At 43.2% G+C, this 16864-nt stretch overlaps 1 protein-coding gene across 3 annotated transcripts in view; it reads right to left on the bottom strand.

Moving 5' to 3' along the window:
- Positions 1 to 16864, bottom strand: part of NHS (NHS actin remodeling regulator) — a 258752-nt gene that overhangs the window by 18748 nt on the left and 223140 nt on the right. For all 3 annotated transcript variants that reach the window (XM_071748925.1, XM_071748906.1, XM_071748915.1), the window contains exons 2-3: positions 7546 to 7698; positions 5052 to 5185 (exon numbers count right to left, since the gene is read on the bottom strand). In XM_071748925.1, coding sequence (XP_071605026.1) covers positions 5052 to 5185; positions 7546 to 7698 — 287 coding nt within the window. The remainder of the gene's footprint in view (positions 1 to 5051; positions 5186 to 7545; positions 7699 to 16864) is intronic.

Below are 16864 nucleotides of genomic sequence, written 5' to 3'. Positions count from 1 at the left end.
ATTAAGGATGTCTTGGGAATGCTAAAGCCTCATCAAGAGCACTAATCCTCAACATGTTTGTCGAACGTAGGCACAGCTGAGTTGATCCCTTCCCCTTCAGCTCTGTTTGACCTTGTATGCAAGGTGTTACCTTGCAGGACATTTTGGTGCCTTAGTCACATTCCTCAGAAGCACAGGGAAGGTGCTGGCAGTGCTCACACAGCCTTGGGAAGGAGCTAGCAGCATGATGCTCTTCTCCAGAGGATTATTTTTTACTTCTGCTGCCTAAAAGCTGCAGCTAATAAAAAGCATATGGGATCAATATTATTTCTGACTTCAGGCTTCTGTAGAACCAGAAGGGGGGAATTTCCTTCCCAGGATAACTTTATGAATAGGGTGGGAGATATTCAGCCCAGCCAAAAATTAGCATGTGTATGTAAGCTTCATGTATGGTTCATTTCCAGCAGCAAACAGAACATATGCAGGATGCTTTCACCTTCTGTGAGCACAAAAATAATATGTACTTATTAACAGGACATCCTGATTTGATGTTTGAGAGCAAACATTCAAGTACTGGAAAGGTAACATGTAGAATAAATATGAACTGCTGTTTAATCCCACATCCACATGGGCCAAGTACTGATTTCTTCTGTGGCCGTGGGTGGAAAGCTCCCTACCTCTCTTTCTCTGCGTGCAAAATAGAGAGCCTCATATATTAATTCACAGGAGTTCAAGAAAATGGTATTGATTTACATGCTGGAAAAGTTAAAGGTGTGGTAAAAGCAGAAGAAATACTAATAAAGGGTTAGCAGCTCGCCGGTGTTTTCAGAGCACAGTTGACTACTTAATTAAAAATTAACATTTGTACCTATACAGAAGTTTTCTATTGCAGTCAACTGATGCTGAAGAAGAAACAGCAGGAATATTTTTGACTGTGTTATTTCTGATGCAAAATATATCCCTGCTCACCTGCCTGCTCACAATGTATACATTTCCATATGTTTCATTCTCCTTAAGTTTTTGTTTCCTCTGTGGCATTTTCTCTTCTTTTGGAGCATCACAAATGCGATCTGTTAAACTACTGACAATCCTTTAGTGATTAATGTACTGCTCCAATGTCTTGACAAGGCAAAGACAAAAATGAGACATGTTTTCTGACAGAAGTCATACTATGCATGGCATTCCAGCAGACAATGGTACAAAATAATAATACCATAATACAAGGTAGTAGGTGCTGTGCTTATTGCACCAACACTGCTATGCAAATTCATTCTGATGAGTAATGTCAGGGAGGTTTTATTTCTAACAGCTACAGGTAGAATTTTCACAGTGCACAGCCCAACTCATGCCCAGCCCTTAACTCAGTTATTTTTTACTGAGGCTTTGTACAGCTTCAGGACAAAACTGTGTTACAAGTTATTACATTCAGTTGTGTTTCCCGTTGCTGTATGAACCATGCTAAGGCAGACCACAGGGAATATTTTTGAAATGGCAGGGTGATGGAATAAATTACTTGATGCATTATTTTCTTTTCGTATTAGCTCTAGCTGAGATCCCAGGGAGAGGCAAAGCCTGGCTGGAAAATAACTGCCTGTTTCTTGTGTCTTAGATTTCTGCTCAGATTATAATTTTGAACAAAGTGACACTGAACTTTGTGCAGCTGTGAGTGTTAATTTCCACATATTATAAGTTCCTGGCTCCATCCCCATTATTATGACAGCTATACCACGATGGGTTTGAGAAAGTGTGCTCTCATGACATTCTGAACTTGAGTACTGAGATTTTGGAGACTGGCTGGCTGGACTTGGGGAACCAGAGAAATTAAAAAATCAGAGAAAATGAAAGAGAAGGCTGAAATAGAGTTGGAATGACACAGCATCTTCACACTCAGTGACTGGTCTCAGCAGTGCTACAGGCAGGGTTGTCATGGGAACATGTGTAAGGAATATTTCTCTCATTTTCAGAAGTCCATGCCTTCCTCATACTCTCCTCAGATTATTATTTCTTTTTTCATTGGCAAAAATGCCTGAATGAATGATACTTATAAATGTGCTGGTTGTTTAGTTCTTCCATGTAGAGAGGGACTATGCTATAGTTTTTCAGCTTTAAAAATTAATTACTGGGATGGAAAGGCAAGTAATATCATGGGGACAAGTAATATCATGTCTGCAAAACCAGGAGGAGCATGGAGAAAGGGAATGGGAAAGCAGTACTCATTCTTTCTCATACTCTAAGAACTGGATGTAATGCAATGAAATTATGAGGAATGAGGTGTGAAACAAATAAGATAATTTTTCATATAGATTGTTATCTGTTGTATAGATTCTCTGCCTTTATTTGGCCCCTGTAAAGGCAGTCAAGCTTAAAACTGAATCTTCAGTTGCTGTGTCTGATTTTCTCTAGTTTTACTAGACAATATGCAAGATCTTTTGAAAAGCTGATAGCCACCTAGTTGGTAGCAGTAAAACAGCAAGCAAATGGTACAAATGTGGAGCCTTTGGCTGGTCTCAGATATAAGTAACCTGTTTCTCAGTAGATTTCAGTGGTGATAGTTCACACAGTGGTAAAATGAATATTTCTCAAAATCAAGCCACTTATTTTATGGCTCAATACATGCACTCAGTTTGCAGAAGTCAGATCCTGTAACTTCTAAACGTTTCCCAGCTTCTCATTGGTCTCTTCCCTAATTCACAGGAAACACAGAAAGGGGCTTTTATTGCTGTTTAGTGTTGGTTTTACCAGAACCTTTCCAGTTCATCAGAAAAGTGGAATACAGAGCAGATTGCTAGGATATGAATAAAATTTCATGTAGGATTTAACATCTTTAGTTCATTGACAAATAGATGACATGATCAGCTGGAAACAGATACCAAACATTACCAACAGCTTCTGAAGCAGAAACACATTTACAGATGTCAAAAAGCTTATGCCAAAAAGGGCAAGCTGGATAAGAAGAGTATTCTCAACTTGCTCTTGTAACAGATATCACTAAGTCATGAAGGCTGGCACAATATCAATTAGTTACTCATTGTTGCAGTGTCTTGTAAAAGTATCTGATTAACCTTCTGCCAGACAGAGCATTCATGTGGGGCTTCATCTTGCCTTATTCTTTCATTTTACAGTTGCCCCATGAACAAGGAGTTCTCTCAGAAATGGGTCAAGGCACTTTGAAGTACTCTGGCATTGGAATATTTGCAGTTTTCACTGCAGAACACTGCCAGATGCCTTGAAATAGATAGGATGACAGTCCCCCAGCAGCTTGTTTGCTCCTTCTCAAGGGAACACTGAACCTGGTTAGCTTCCAAAAAAAAAAAAGGCCCAAAATGAGTAGGCACAAATCTTAGTGTTTTCCCTCTTGAAAAAAAAAAACAAAAAAAACCCCAAGGTGGACTTGCTGATAATGCCAAGACATCTGCATTCACTTGACTAAATTTTGCCAACTAACACAGGACACAGAGTATTGCTCACTATTTATTCTTTTTTTGTGTTCCACAGATGGAAGTAATGGCTAAATGCTCTGATTGTTTTCCAAACACAGCAAAGATTCAGGCCGTTCACTACAGAGTATGCAATTTCTAAAGATGAGTCTGGCTCCCCATCTGATACTAACTAAGCTTTATGTTCAATATACTGTCCAAGCAATTATCTGTAACTAGTTTTGATCTATAATGTGGTGTTACCTCTCCTTTACCTTTCAGTGACCCTACAACAGCCCTAGCTTTGATGACGACTTTTAAAGAAGAAAAGATAAGTCTGTTTCTCCTTTATGCTGTCTCTTTCTTCTCTTTTCTATGCTATCCCTTCACATCAAGGTATCTTGTTTCAGTTGAATCATAAAGCCTGAACATTTGACCAGTTCAAAGCTTGCAACACTTCCCTCAAAATCCTCTAGATAAACAGCCATAAAAGCCAGAATAGTTAAACTAATCAAAACTTTATTATGCACTACACACTTTCAAATGAGAAGCAAAACTTCCTATGGTCAGATTTGCTGACATTTTGGTCCTGGACAGATGTTTTACAGTGTGACTGCTTTACCACTATAGTATTTTTATATGGTTAATAAAATGGATTAGGATGAATGTACTTGGATTTTTAAGCTAAGTAGGTGATGATTCAGCAGCTACACACTTATGTGCTCACAAATATAACAGTGCTGAGATGCCAATGTCTCTGTACCTGCAGAGGCAGATCTACCCCAACACTGATGGCTGGCATTAGACATGTACATCACTTGGAAGTCAAATCCATGTCTGACCTGTGAAGTTTTAACTGGTTTGAGGAATGCATTGGCTCTTATCACAGGGCAGAATGTCACTTTCATGGGTCAAACACCCCAAGCCACAGAGGTACAGAAGTCCTGCTGAAACCAGTGGGAATTATGGACCCAATCAGAGTTAAGCTTGTGGATCTGGTGCATTTCTTTTAATGGTGACAACTACCATATCATCAGCGCTACTTTGATTTCAAATTAGTGCAGCACTGGCAAGTCAGCACAGACATACAGGACGAGGTCTTCAGCTGGACTTCCTGCTTGGCTGTCTGCAAGGACATGTGTGAGACATGAAGCAGCTGAAAAAACTGCATGGAGGTGGAAACTGTGGAACAGCAGGATCATTGTCCATACATATGTGGAAACTGCAGTTCCTCGTATCTGCTGAGCCTACCTGCACACATTTGAGCCTCAAGCCAGTACTCATTGCCTTTGAGTTCGTGGCTGCTGGCTATGCTAATGCCAAGACTGAAATAAGAGAACTTTCTGAAATTACAGGAGGGTTCTGGAAGTTCTGCCCAAAGCAGGATCAAAGAATGTGAAGGAATGTGTGAATGAGTAGGTCTGTGTGCTGGCCACACATGAAAAAAAGAGGTTTCTAAATGGAAACATCCACCCTGGAGCTGGCTGCTGGAAGACTGAGTAACCTGAGTTATGCTGCTGACAGTGTTTAAGGTCATCTGTGTTGTACCTGCACAGGCTCAGGGAAGGTGGGGGGGCACATGTGAAGCTCTGTCACACTTATGTCCCACAATGCTAATAATATGTTGGTGTGTGATAGCTGTAGTGGAAGACTTACTGGTAGTAAGTGCCGCTCCTTTATCGCTTGCCTCTTTTGACTGCAGATTGCAGGGAAGGGAAGGAAGGGGGGAGCCACCACAGTGATGGGGCCTTGGACTTTTTGCTCTCTGTTATCACCTCGGCTTCGATGTTCTGTTTTGGGGGAGAAAGAAGATAGGAGTCTTTCAGAGTGTTCAAAGCATATAAATATCTCTATTAACACCACAACAAAGACACAAAGAGGACATGCACTCCAAAGATGAAAGTCCTACTTTTTCTCCACAGGCCAGTACCTATGATGCCTCCTGCAAACGAAGGAGACACCTACTAAGCATCTGAGACTCTGGAAGAGCAGCACTCATTCAGCACACCCCAACATCTGTACTGAAGATGAAATATCACCAAATAGAACTTTAAACCCTTTATACCAAGTGACAGAAGAGCTACCTTCTAGACTCTGAGGACCCAAGGCCTGATTCACGATGGGAACCTAGATCTTGTTTGGACTTGAAATGCCAAGCTGCAGTATTACCTCCAGTCTACCAACATACCCTCTGGGTCAAAGGAAGTGAGGCCCCAGGTGGGATTTCTTTCCCTAGCTGCATAACAGCCCCAGGTCCTGAACATTGGTTTGACATTGTGAAGTTTGTTGCAGTGTCAGCTCTGCATCCTGGCATACAGGAGATCATCCTGAAAAGGTCAGAATCTCTCCACCCCAAGTCCAAAGGAGCCTTGCTTCACTGTGGGATACCAATATCCAGTCATCTTACAATATCAGTCACAAGTCTCTGAAACCTTCCATGTGAACAGGTGGATGCTCCTGACTTCCCATCTCTAATTTCAGATGGCAATCAGAAAATTGCTGTTTGCACAGAGTGCTGCTGGAAGGGGATGATGGATTTACTTGATGCACATAGCTGTAGCCCAGTCAGCAATGCCTGTTGCTAGCAAAAGCTGCTTTCTCACCAAATGTTCAGTGTGAATTCCTCGTGGTAAAACAGATGAAGAGATAAGGCAATTCTGATAGAAGAAATAGTTAAGAAGCAATAAATAAGTTTTGGGTAAATTTCAGGTTATAATTTCACTCCAATATGTGCAGCTATTTGGAAAATAAAACAAAACAGCACATGCCAAGCCACCTGCTGAATCTGCACACCTGCCATTAAACTCAGAGGATGGGAAGTTGCCAAAACTGAGATTTGTAACTTTAAAACGATGAGGCATTTTCCGACAGCTGCCTGTCAGGTTTCCTCCTGTCCACAAGATGGCAGGCGGAGATCAGCTTGGGCTGAAGAAAAATGCAAAGCAAGGCCAGAGAGACCAGAAAATCCAGCTCCTGCTCTACCCCAGCACTACTGCCACTGCAATTCGGCTGTATTGCTCTTCCCTGGGCTATGAAGATGTACTGCACCCTCAGTGTGTTCTTGAGCTAAAATCTGTAGAGAGGTTCAAATGAGGTAATTAACTGGAACGTTTTACCCAGCTAACAGATGTGCTGCAGATCTGAGAAATCTATTATTATTATAGCCTGATAACAATAATAAATGGGCAATGCAATGGTAGCTGTTGGTGCAAAACACTTCCAACACAGGAAGCTGCTGCTGAACATTTTAAGGGTGACTTGCATGGACTTTCTCCTTCCTTATGGCACAGAAAACAGATGGGCTTGTTTGCCTACTTTTATATGCTTCCCTGTAAGAATTTTGTCTTGGATAAGTTCCCAGTAGAAACTGACCTTTACTCATCTCTTGTCATCCCTGTAGTGTGCTGTTGTGGGACCATCCAGATGTTTGCTCCTACTGAATTCCGTTTATGGCAAAGACCCAGGATCCTGGTTATGACCTTGATTGTTTCCACTTCCTCCCTGTGTCGCATGGTTTGGTTTTGAAGCTACAGGTCTCCAGTTTGTTAGGCAATGTCCCTGATCTGGGGAGGGGACACCTGCCCAACCCCTCCAAGATGCCTGGGTTATCACCTGACTTTCATCTGCCACCCTTGAAGGACACAGGTCTCCTCCTGTATTCTGCTTGAAAACCTCATAAAGACAGCTCACTTTCTGCTGAGGCTCTGTCATACCACTGGGCTCCAAGTTTAGCTTGTGGGAAGTTAAATCTTATCTGTCCTAGAGCAGAGGCATAGTTTAATATCTCTTCAGCAGAGAGAAACAAGATGGCCTTGTTGAAACACTCAGCACCTCCATCCTTTTGAGGTCAGCGCACGGAGCTGCTCACACAATTCAGACATACCCATTTCGATAGAAAAACATACAAACAAAGAATATAAAAAGGCCAAGTAAAAGGTCCTTTGCAACTCTACTGTAGTAATCATAAAGAAGCTGAAGAGGGCAACAAGCCTTTTCTACTGCTAGATCACCTCTTCAGCTTTCTTCCTTAGCCTGAGTAATGAAGTCCCAGCAGAAAGCAGTGCCCACAGCCCTGCACCTGGACCAGAAGGGAACCATGGTGAGACATCACATGGATGGAGATGGAGCCTGAGAATGTGTGAGCACCCACCTCTGTGCAAGGCTCTCAGGTGCTGCTTGGCGTGGTGGTGCAGCTCCTCCACACAGGGTGGCCTGGTGGAGGGGAGGAAGATGTTTCTTTGCTGGTGCCAAGGTGCTCGGTAGTAGACGCTCAATTTGCTCTCTGCATCCAGGTTGGAGACAGCTGTGGGATAAAAAACAGAATGCAAAGTTACACTCCTGGCCTATCTTACACCAACCTAGCGAAAAGCAAAGGCTCTTGCTTGGAATAGAAGTGCCAAACATGAGCACTGGGGATGGCACAGCATCTCACCAAATAACAGCAACCATTATTTTCTCTGTGTTTCAGTTCTACTTTTTAGCACTTAGCATTTAAACAATGCCATTTTGCCAGATAGAAAATGGTTGTATGGGGACAAGAAGGTGCAATTATACTAGATTGGTGTTAAATATACAAAATAAAGGTTATAGTAATTTTATAGACAGCAAAATGAAAATGCAAAGAAGCTAAGCAACCTTTCCATGGTGACATTTTGAGCAACAGCAGGGGAAAGAACGGGTCCCTCATTTCATGATTCTCACTGCCAATAGACCCTTTCATTACATAATGTTAAGTGTGACTAATTTCTGACACCGGTTGCAAGCTTGCTGCCTTCCAGAGCATAAAGACTGAGATTAACTCCCCGCCTTGCCCAGTGACTTTAAAAAGTCAACTATCAAAAGAAGTCACCTATTAAAAGAAGTGCCCTCAACAGACAGAGACTTCTGAGGGACAGGAGAACTTCAAGTCCTCTACAGAGAAATCCCAGAAGCCTGCCTCTGAAAGTTACATGAACTGAGTCCACTAAAGGTTTGAGAGAACTTTTCAGGAGCGCTGGGGCTGTACTGAGAAGTGCCCAGCCTCAGTGCCCGCAGTAGTTAGCCTTCCAAGGGACATGGAGGATGCCAGTGCCCTGTCCCAGCAAGCTGCACGCAGCAGACTTGTCCCACTGGTGCTCAGCAGCCCTAGTAATGCAGCAGAACACCCACAGGTCTAGCACTGGCCTTCCTCCTTTTTCTGCAGGCATCAATAGAAATGGTCAACTCCTCTTGAAACACCAGGGAGCTGCAGCAGCTCTTTTGCTTACAGTACATCACAGAATATGCAGGCATGACCCTGCCTGCCAAGCAGGTACCTCCTGGGGTTCCCTTCCTAGCGAGGAGCCAGTGTGCCTCGGGTTTGTCCCCCAGTGGCCACATACTCCTCTCCTTTGCCTGCACCTCTCCCAAGCAGAGCAGTACACCCTAGCCCTGTTTTCTCACCCATCTTCCCCTTCTGGCAGCAGAGCCTGGAGAAGCTGCCATGAGCAGATCAGAGGTGGCTTCCATCTCAACACATCTCAGAGGTGGCAACATCTCAACAGTGATGTGTGGCCATCCCAAGCAACGCTGATGGCCTCTTCCATGGACAGCATTAACAGGAATTTGTAACTCAGTGTTAGGGATGCAGCCTTTGTTCCAGTTCCCTTCTCCAGCAACCATTTTGCCCACTTCAATGATGAGCATTTTGTGGTGGGATGCTCCCCTTACATAACTTTTATCACTCCAGGCAAGCACAGCCCTCAGCTCTCACCCAGCAGGGCCTTGCCACTTCCACAAGAGAAGGAAGAAGAATTCCCACCCACTGTGGTGGGACACTACTGAGGGAAAGGCTAAGACAGAGAAAGGTGCTGGTGGCAGGATATCCACAGCAGTATGTTGTCCCTAGCCAGGGAACTAGCATGTTTTGGGGCTCCCATTGCCTGCCTGTGCTTTTGCACTCCCCAACCTGAAGGAGCAGTTGCCCTTTTTTTGACAAAGAGTCAGTGCAAGATGTCAAAGAGCTGCTCTCTGGTGCAGATGCTTTGGTCTTTCTGGTTTTATTGCTTTCTTTGATGCAAAATATGGTATGCCTTTACCCCAGTGATTTATATAGAGAAAGGAACTGGAAAAGTACAGCAGGAAAAGAAAGAGGGAGCAGAAACAAGGAGGGAAAGCCAGAAACCATGCTGCTTTGTGGGGGGTGCTGACAGATTTTGTAAGTTTCTTCCATAAGAAAAAACAAAGTTCACAATACTTCATGGGTGTCATGATAGAAATGGTGGTGTGAGATAGTGACAGACCTGCTGAAGTTCAGGTTCTCAGAGCTTCAGCAACACCCAAGTGACCCTGAACTCTGTCCAGTAGGCATCTTTGCTTTGCAAAGTGTATTTTTGTGGGTTGGGTTTCACTCAGTTTACAGTATGTTTTCAGTGTTGTCCCATGCAACTGGACAAGGTGTCACTGCAAGCAATGGCACCAGCATGAAAAGCAAAACGATTGATAGTGAGGGGGATTGTCAGATGAATGATGGCAACCTGTAGGTGTTTCTTCATGGTTTCTTCAAGAATTTACAAAATAAATTATCCATTGTAATAACATAATGTTGCCAAATGGCAAGCAGAGCTTTTGATGGCTTGTCTGTCTGTCACCACTGCAGTAGGTGAATAATTCACTAGCATGAGCTGATTTTATATTTCCTTTACCCCTTGAGGGTAAGGAAGCACTATGTCTATTTTACAGACAAAGTACTGAGACACAAAGCAACTTGCTCCAATTCTGTTCTGAGCCTCATTGCTTCCTTGGGAAGTTCATCTCAGGACAAAAATTTATAAGCAATATTAATGATACCCCACCCATTTATATTGCTGAGAATATGTGATATTCACGATCACAAATTGTACCCTGGAGGCTAATGAAACAGCAGGCACAAGCAGTTCCTTCCTACTCTCAGAAAAAACTGTCTAGACAGCAGCTCTAGTAGTTGTCTGTGATGGAGCTCAGTAAGTGAGTGGAAAGTTTTACCAATTTATGAATTGTTCAGACATTTCATTAGACTAAGATAGATTTTGCTGCAAAAATTAGCTTGTAGAAAGCCCCTCTGGCTTCAGCAGCAGTGTTTTACGAATAAAAAGAATAGGAGTTGGGTAAATATACTTCACATTAGACTTAAAAATGAAACCAAGCTAATACAATTCTGCTACACACTTCTTGTTGTAGGTGTACACTGCTGTTCATAGATAATATAGCATGACCTCTTAGCCATCAAAAAAACTCTCCCTTAGCCACCAAACCTGGCAGACCTGTGCATATGGCTGTACTAGAAGAAATATAAAGCACAAATACATTGCTTATCTTCAAATGGTAGGGCACTAAGAAGCATATAATACCCTGTGCCATGGCCACAGCCAACACACACCAGTATCTTCTCCCCTTTCCCTGTAGGAACTCTGATTTCCCTTGTCAGAAATATGCTCCACTAACAACAAGAAAGTAGAAATATTGCACGATAGGCTCTGAACTGAACGGTCCTTTAAAATACTGGAGTGGATTTGCTAGGCGGTCCAGAATAGAAACTAAAAGAGCTGGCAAAAAACTCATGAGGGGATGAATGTTTTCAGCCTGCAGTGGGAGAAAAGCTCAGAGGGAGGGAGAAGTGTTGGGTAGAGCAGAGGACAATGCTGGCCCAAGGACAACTAAGTATAAACCCGCCACAAATGCAATTAGGCTGGATGTTTGAAGAACAGTATCCCAACATCAGAGCAACGAAGCTCTGGAAAAACCTCCTGGAAAGGGAAAAGAGAGGGAAAAGGCTCACTGGTAAATGAGGAGCCTGCAATGTTTCTGAAGGGGATTACCAGATGTGATTGCCTGCCAAAAGAGGGACTCACTTTCACTTAATACCTGGCACATTGCCCTTTGCACATGTCCTTCCATGTTCTGTGCTCCTGCAACAGCATCTCACCTGGCCACTGCTCTTTGGGCCCCTGGCATGTAGGTACCATTGCTGGGAGCTGAAGCCAGAGAATGCAGCTGCAGTAGCAGAACATGAGCTGTCAAGGCCACTGGAAGTCTGATCGTCTGCACAGGGCTGAATCTCTTTCCTCCACTAAAAGAAAAAAGCCAACACTATGGCAGGGTAATTCAGCAGTCAAAGACCACTGGACTGATATCTAGAAAACCTGTTCAGTCAAAGCTTCACCATATACTTCTATTAAGTGCCTAGGTGAACTATTAAGGCTCCCTATGCCTTGTTTCTGCAGAAGGGGGATAAGGTATCTCTTTCACCCAGCACTTCCTTTCACTCAGTGTTACACTGCAGGCTGTTTTTACAATGCTGAGCCTGTGCGTGGCTGTAGCCCCTCAGCATCATCATCACATGCATAATAAATAAAGCAATACAGAAACTGTAAAGCCACAGTCTTTAAATTATTAACAGCTGGACATCACAGTGATTGAGGAAAAAAAAAAAAACCCTGTACAGAAATAGGAAATGCTGCTTTTCAGGCACATCATATATAGACTGTTAACATATTTTTAGTGTGTGCTTTGGTCAATTTAGAATATACAAGTGAATCATATAAACTATCATGTTCATTTCATTCTCAAGCTAAAGTAATTGTTTTTCTGTCTTGTGGGATGACAGAACGATGAGAGACCATTTAAATGGATTCTCCAATATGTTCTGCAGATCCATTAACATTGGCTGGTTTCCTGACAACCAATATCAAACAGACATACATTAATGGCTGTTCTCATGAGAAGATTTTTGAAGGTTTCCAAATAGCTGTTTTATCAAAGTTGATCATATTCATCATTTATAGACCCTTCTCATCATCTTCACATCCTTTCACTCGTTCTTGCTCCTTCCTTTAGCAAAGCAGAAAAAGGATCCCACAACTCTGCTGTAGCAGAATTGGATGTGAATGCTCGAAGCTTGAAGCTTGCATGGCTTTAGTGCACTCAAGCATGGTTGTTCTAATAATAAAACCACAAAGGCCAAGCAAGAAAGATTTCTGCTCTATTTATTTAATAGATCCAGGGGTATCCCCCTCCCAACTCCGTCTGCTTCTCTAGATGCTTGTCCCCCTCCCCCAACTCCTTCTGTTTCTCAACTTTCTGTTATTTCTTTTTGTATTATAGTTGCCATTAGGTGTCAGGGGGGAAAAATAGTCCTATGTTTCCTGGTTCAAAGAGAAAACACAGTTTGTTGGGAGGAGTGAAAAAATCCAGGGCTTGGAGAGGATTGGAATAGTGAGTGAGGAAAGTGCCTACATGATAAGGGATAGAGACCCCAGAGCTGTCACGCCATGAACTTCTGCACAAGGCTGCTAAATCCTGATTAAAGTCTCTGGATAGCAAAGGACAAAGACCACAATTAAAAAGGATCACATGAGTAAATAAGCCTATTCAAGAGCCTGGTTGCTCTTATGAGAGGCTTTAACGACTCAAGCCCTTTGCAGAAGGCAGAGGAACTGGGGGTTGCACACCCACCAAGCTCCCAGAGCTTCCCCCTGCCATGCTGCAGGAATGTAGGATGCTCTGGAAGGCTGAAGCAGCCACCAGCAATGTGCCAACCTCTGCTTGGGAAGCCCTTTTTCTCTAGCATTAAGGAGGCTGACCAGTCATTTTAGCAAATGACATTCTTTTCTAGCCATTTCAGGTTAAAATGTTGACTTTTTTCTTTTGTGATTCAATGTCATAAGAAAGCTGCATGTTCATCCAGTTTTGCATAAATAAGTCTATACCAGAAGCAGAATTCAACCTGATCAAACCCTTCCACACCTACTGCCCAGGCCAGCAGTGAGCCTGATAAATCCACATGCAAAAAATGGCAAGAAAATTAAATCTGTGGAAGACCAGATTATCTCAAAGACTAGGCAGTCTGGAAACACATCCAACTTCATCATGCATTTTAGTGCATAAATGTTTCATTGAGGTAAGTGCTGAGTCTGATGTGATTTTATTTATAGCCCTGAATGTCTTGAATGTATGCTTCCCTCATGTACTTCTGTCACTGCTGTAACACTCAGGGGTTTTAAGACTACAAGGCTGGTAAAAATCTACAGTCACTTCTCCACTGTACATGCCCCACATTCTGTGCAATGCATCAGCAAGATCAGTACTTTCAAAGCAGCTCTCTCCGGGGCTGCTGCTTCAGTGATGGCACAGAGGGTGCTGGGACTTTTCCAGTGGGGATGTAGGAGCCTGGAACTCCTCCAAGATGGAACAGTCAGTCTGCTTTCTACAGTTGTGCCTGCTCCCAATCATGCACGCACCCAGAGGTTTCCCCCAGTGTTAACCTATTTGCTAATGGCAAAGCCCACCAACTGGAGCCAAAAATAGGTGTTTGGATCAGTCACCTTTCCATCCCATCTTTATTAAGGTCTGAAAAATGCCCATGCAAAGGCAGTGTGTTGGTGAGACTGCCATCCTCTGCAAATACGACTTCTGGCTCCTCAGCATTTCAGTCACCCTCCTGAGCAACAGCAACCTCACCGTAACTTCAGTGACTGTACTTACAAGCATGGTAGCTTGTGGGAAGAACACAGCTTCCCTTTCACATCTAGATAAAATATCTCAAGTGATTTGAGCCAGAAACTCAGACTGCTGCCCTCAGAAACTCTGTTCAACTAGACAGGGGCAGGATGCTCTTTCCCCACCAAGGGGAAGCAGTAATTTCTGTTCCTGTCAGTGCCTGAGCAACAGCTCACAGAATTGTTTTGGTAGTAAAAGACCTTTAAGGTCATCAAGTCCAGTCGTTAACTTAGCACTGCCAAGTCCACCACTTAACCATGTCTCTAAACATCACATCTACACATCTTTTAAATACCCTCAGTGATGGTGACTCCACCACTTCCCTGGGCAGCCTGTTCCAGTGCCTGATAGCCCTCACAGTGAAGAATTTTTTCCTAATATATGATCTAAACATCCTCTGGCACAACTTGAGGTAATTTCCTCTTGTTCTATCACTTGTTACCAGGGAGAAAATAACACCTCCTTTCAGTTAGCTGTAGAGAGCTATAAGGTCTCTCCTCAGCCTCCTTTTCTCCAGACTAAATAACCCCAGCTCCCTCAGCTAATCCTAGTAACACTTGTGCTCCAGATCCTTCACCAGACTCATTGCCCTTCTCTAGACATGCTTCAGCACCTTAAAGTCCATCTTGCCGTGAGAGGACCAAAACTAAAGACTATATTCAAGGTGAGGTCTCAGCACTGATGAGTACAGGGGCATGATCACTTTACTAGTTCTGCTTGCCACACTATTTCTGATACAAGCCAGGATGCTGTTGGCCTTGTTGGCAACTGATAGTGGTGCCTTTCTCTTCTGAAGCCCTTTGCTGGAGTCACATCAGATGATGGGGGCAGGACAGGTGCTGTGGCCCCTCAGCATTGCAGGGGCTGTGGATAACCCTGCTTGTGCTTCCCAGTCCTTTTCCCCAGCAGGCTGGTGTGTAGTTCAGTTCTCCCAGGAGATGTGAGAGCTGATACAGGTCCTATCCAAACCTTGACAGTGCTTTCTAAACACCCTTCTCACATAAGATAAAAGATGCTCAACTCTCAGTGAAACAGAAAACTGCATGCCAGAATCCTAGTCTCCTTTTCCTGGCCATTCTTGTCCATCTTTGGGACTTGCTGAGGGTCTGGATGGGATTAATACATCCTTCATCACATCTTTTGTTCTTGCTCTCCTGGTGTACTATGACATTCATGAGGACAGTGTTCAGTACAGACATTTCCCTTTCAGTCCCTGCAGTGCCCACTGTCACATGGCTGTGGGTGGCTGAAGCCCTGTTTTGGGTGCTTTGGTCCTTGATTACTTCCCCCTGGGAGCCCACGTTGGAAAACATATTTTCTAATGGCTTTTGCGTTATGATTTCTTATTATGGATATTATCAGGGAAGAAATGCAAATGGCTTCTGAAGATTTTTTTGCCTTCTGCAACCTGAGCCCAGGATGTATGTGAAGGGCAAACCCCAGTGGCACAGTCGTGAGATGTGGCTTGAGCAACCAGACCTGAAGCCTGGATAGCCACATCTGCCCAGCCACCAGCACACTTGTGTGCAAATTGAAGCCAGAGCAACTACGTCTACATGGGCTGCAGCTGCCCTCTGGAAAAACAAGAGTGGGGACATGACAATACAAGTTAAATCTTTAGCTACATGTGGGCAACAACATGAACACAATTATTCTGTTCTGCACTCATGGACAAACAAACAGATTCTTCAAACTCAAGCATAAAAGCAGTCACCCCACCAGCAGTAGAAACTATTGAGAAAGACCATGGTCTTTTGTGCTCTTTGTACTGTTTTATTTCCTGCCAATACAGTGAAACCTCTCATGTTTCAGCCATGGGTTCTCAGCGCATCCCATTCTTCATCTGGAAATAACAATTATTCAAGAGTAAAATGAGCAAGTGGACAAAACCCCATCCATATTTGGCATTTGGTTATCTGGAAAGATTAAAATACTGGAAAGCATATGACTTGGACATTATTTCTATGTGAGGATCCTTGAATTTTGCATTTACCTGGTATGGAATTACCTGGCACAACAACAGATGTGGCTTGAGAGGGCTGGGCAGCGTGTGGTTCTTATACAGGTAAGAAGACAAGGCTGTTAAGTAATGTGCACTTATGCAAAGAATATTACACACTAATCCCATTCTTGGCTTTGCTGCTTTCAGTCACTGATGACTGTGTTTGAACATATTTTTAACTGCTTTTCCCAACTCTGTCAAATAAGTTCCAATTCGGTATTTCAAAGTATTTCAAAGCTGTCACTAAAGGATAGACAATAACCTCTCAGAAATACACAGTATTTTATATGTTCCAGCCTTCATTCCTGTGAAGTTTCTCTAGCCAGCAATTTCCTCCTCTCCTTTTATTCCTTTTCTCTGGTGTATGTTTTACACGGCCTCCAAGAGTGGCTGGGAGAGAAACAGCTTCATGTTCTTAGCTATGAAATAGCAGCAAATGTAGTCACAGACAGAAGGCTTCTGTTGGAGGGTTTTGTTAATGGGGTTGCCCTTCTCACCCACGAGAGATGAATGGTGTTTTTATTTCAGATGCACATGCTTACGTATTATACATATCCATGAATATGTGCAATTGTGTATACGCTCCTATCCCATCACACCCAGCTCTGCAGCAAAGAAATCCCCCCCTGGTGCACATTGCTTTTAATGCATGGTGACAGAAAGCACTGGAGGGAGTGCAGCATACTCATCTATTAATAAACATCTGAAATGTTCAGTAATGTATGTGTAGCCATGGTGTTCCTACAGTCCTTGTTCAGTCAGAGATGCGATAGCAGAAAGCTCATCAGGGAAAGATTAGTAAGTGAAAAAAAGAAACCCACCAATACAGTGGGGCTTTATTCCCTGGGCAGTTGAAGACATATGACTAGACAAAAGTTTTCTCAGTTGTGTATGTGTATAACATCAAGCATTTAATCCAATTCTGCATCTTCAGAGACCACAACTCATTTGGGAAGTGATGCGTTCCCCGGCT

The sequence above is a fragment of the Heliangelus exortis genome, chromosome 1 (genome assembly GCF_036169615.1).
Source record: "Heliangelus exortis chromosome 1, bHelExo1.hap1, whole genome shotgun sequence".
Lineage (NCBI taxonomy): Eukaryota > Metazoa > Chordata > Aves > Apodiformes > Trochilidae > Heliangelus > Heliangelus exortis.
This window is presented reverse-complemented; position numbering and strand designations above follow the sequence as displayed.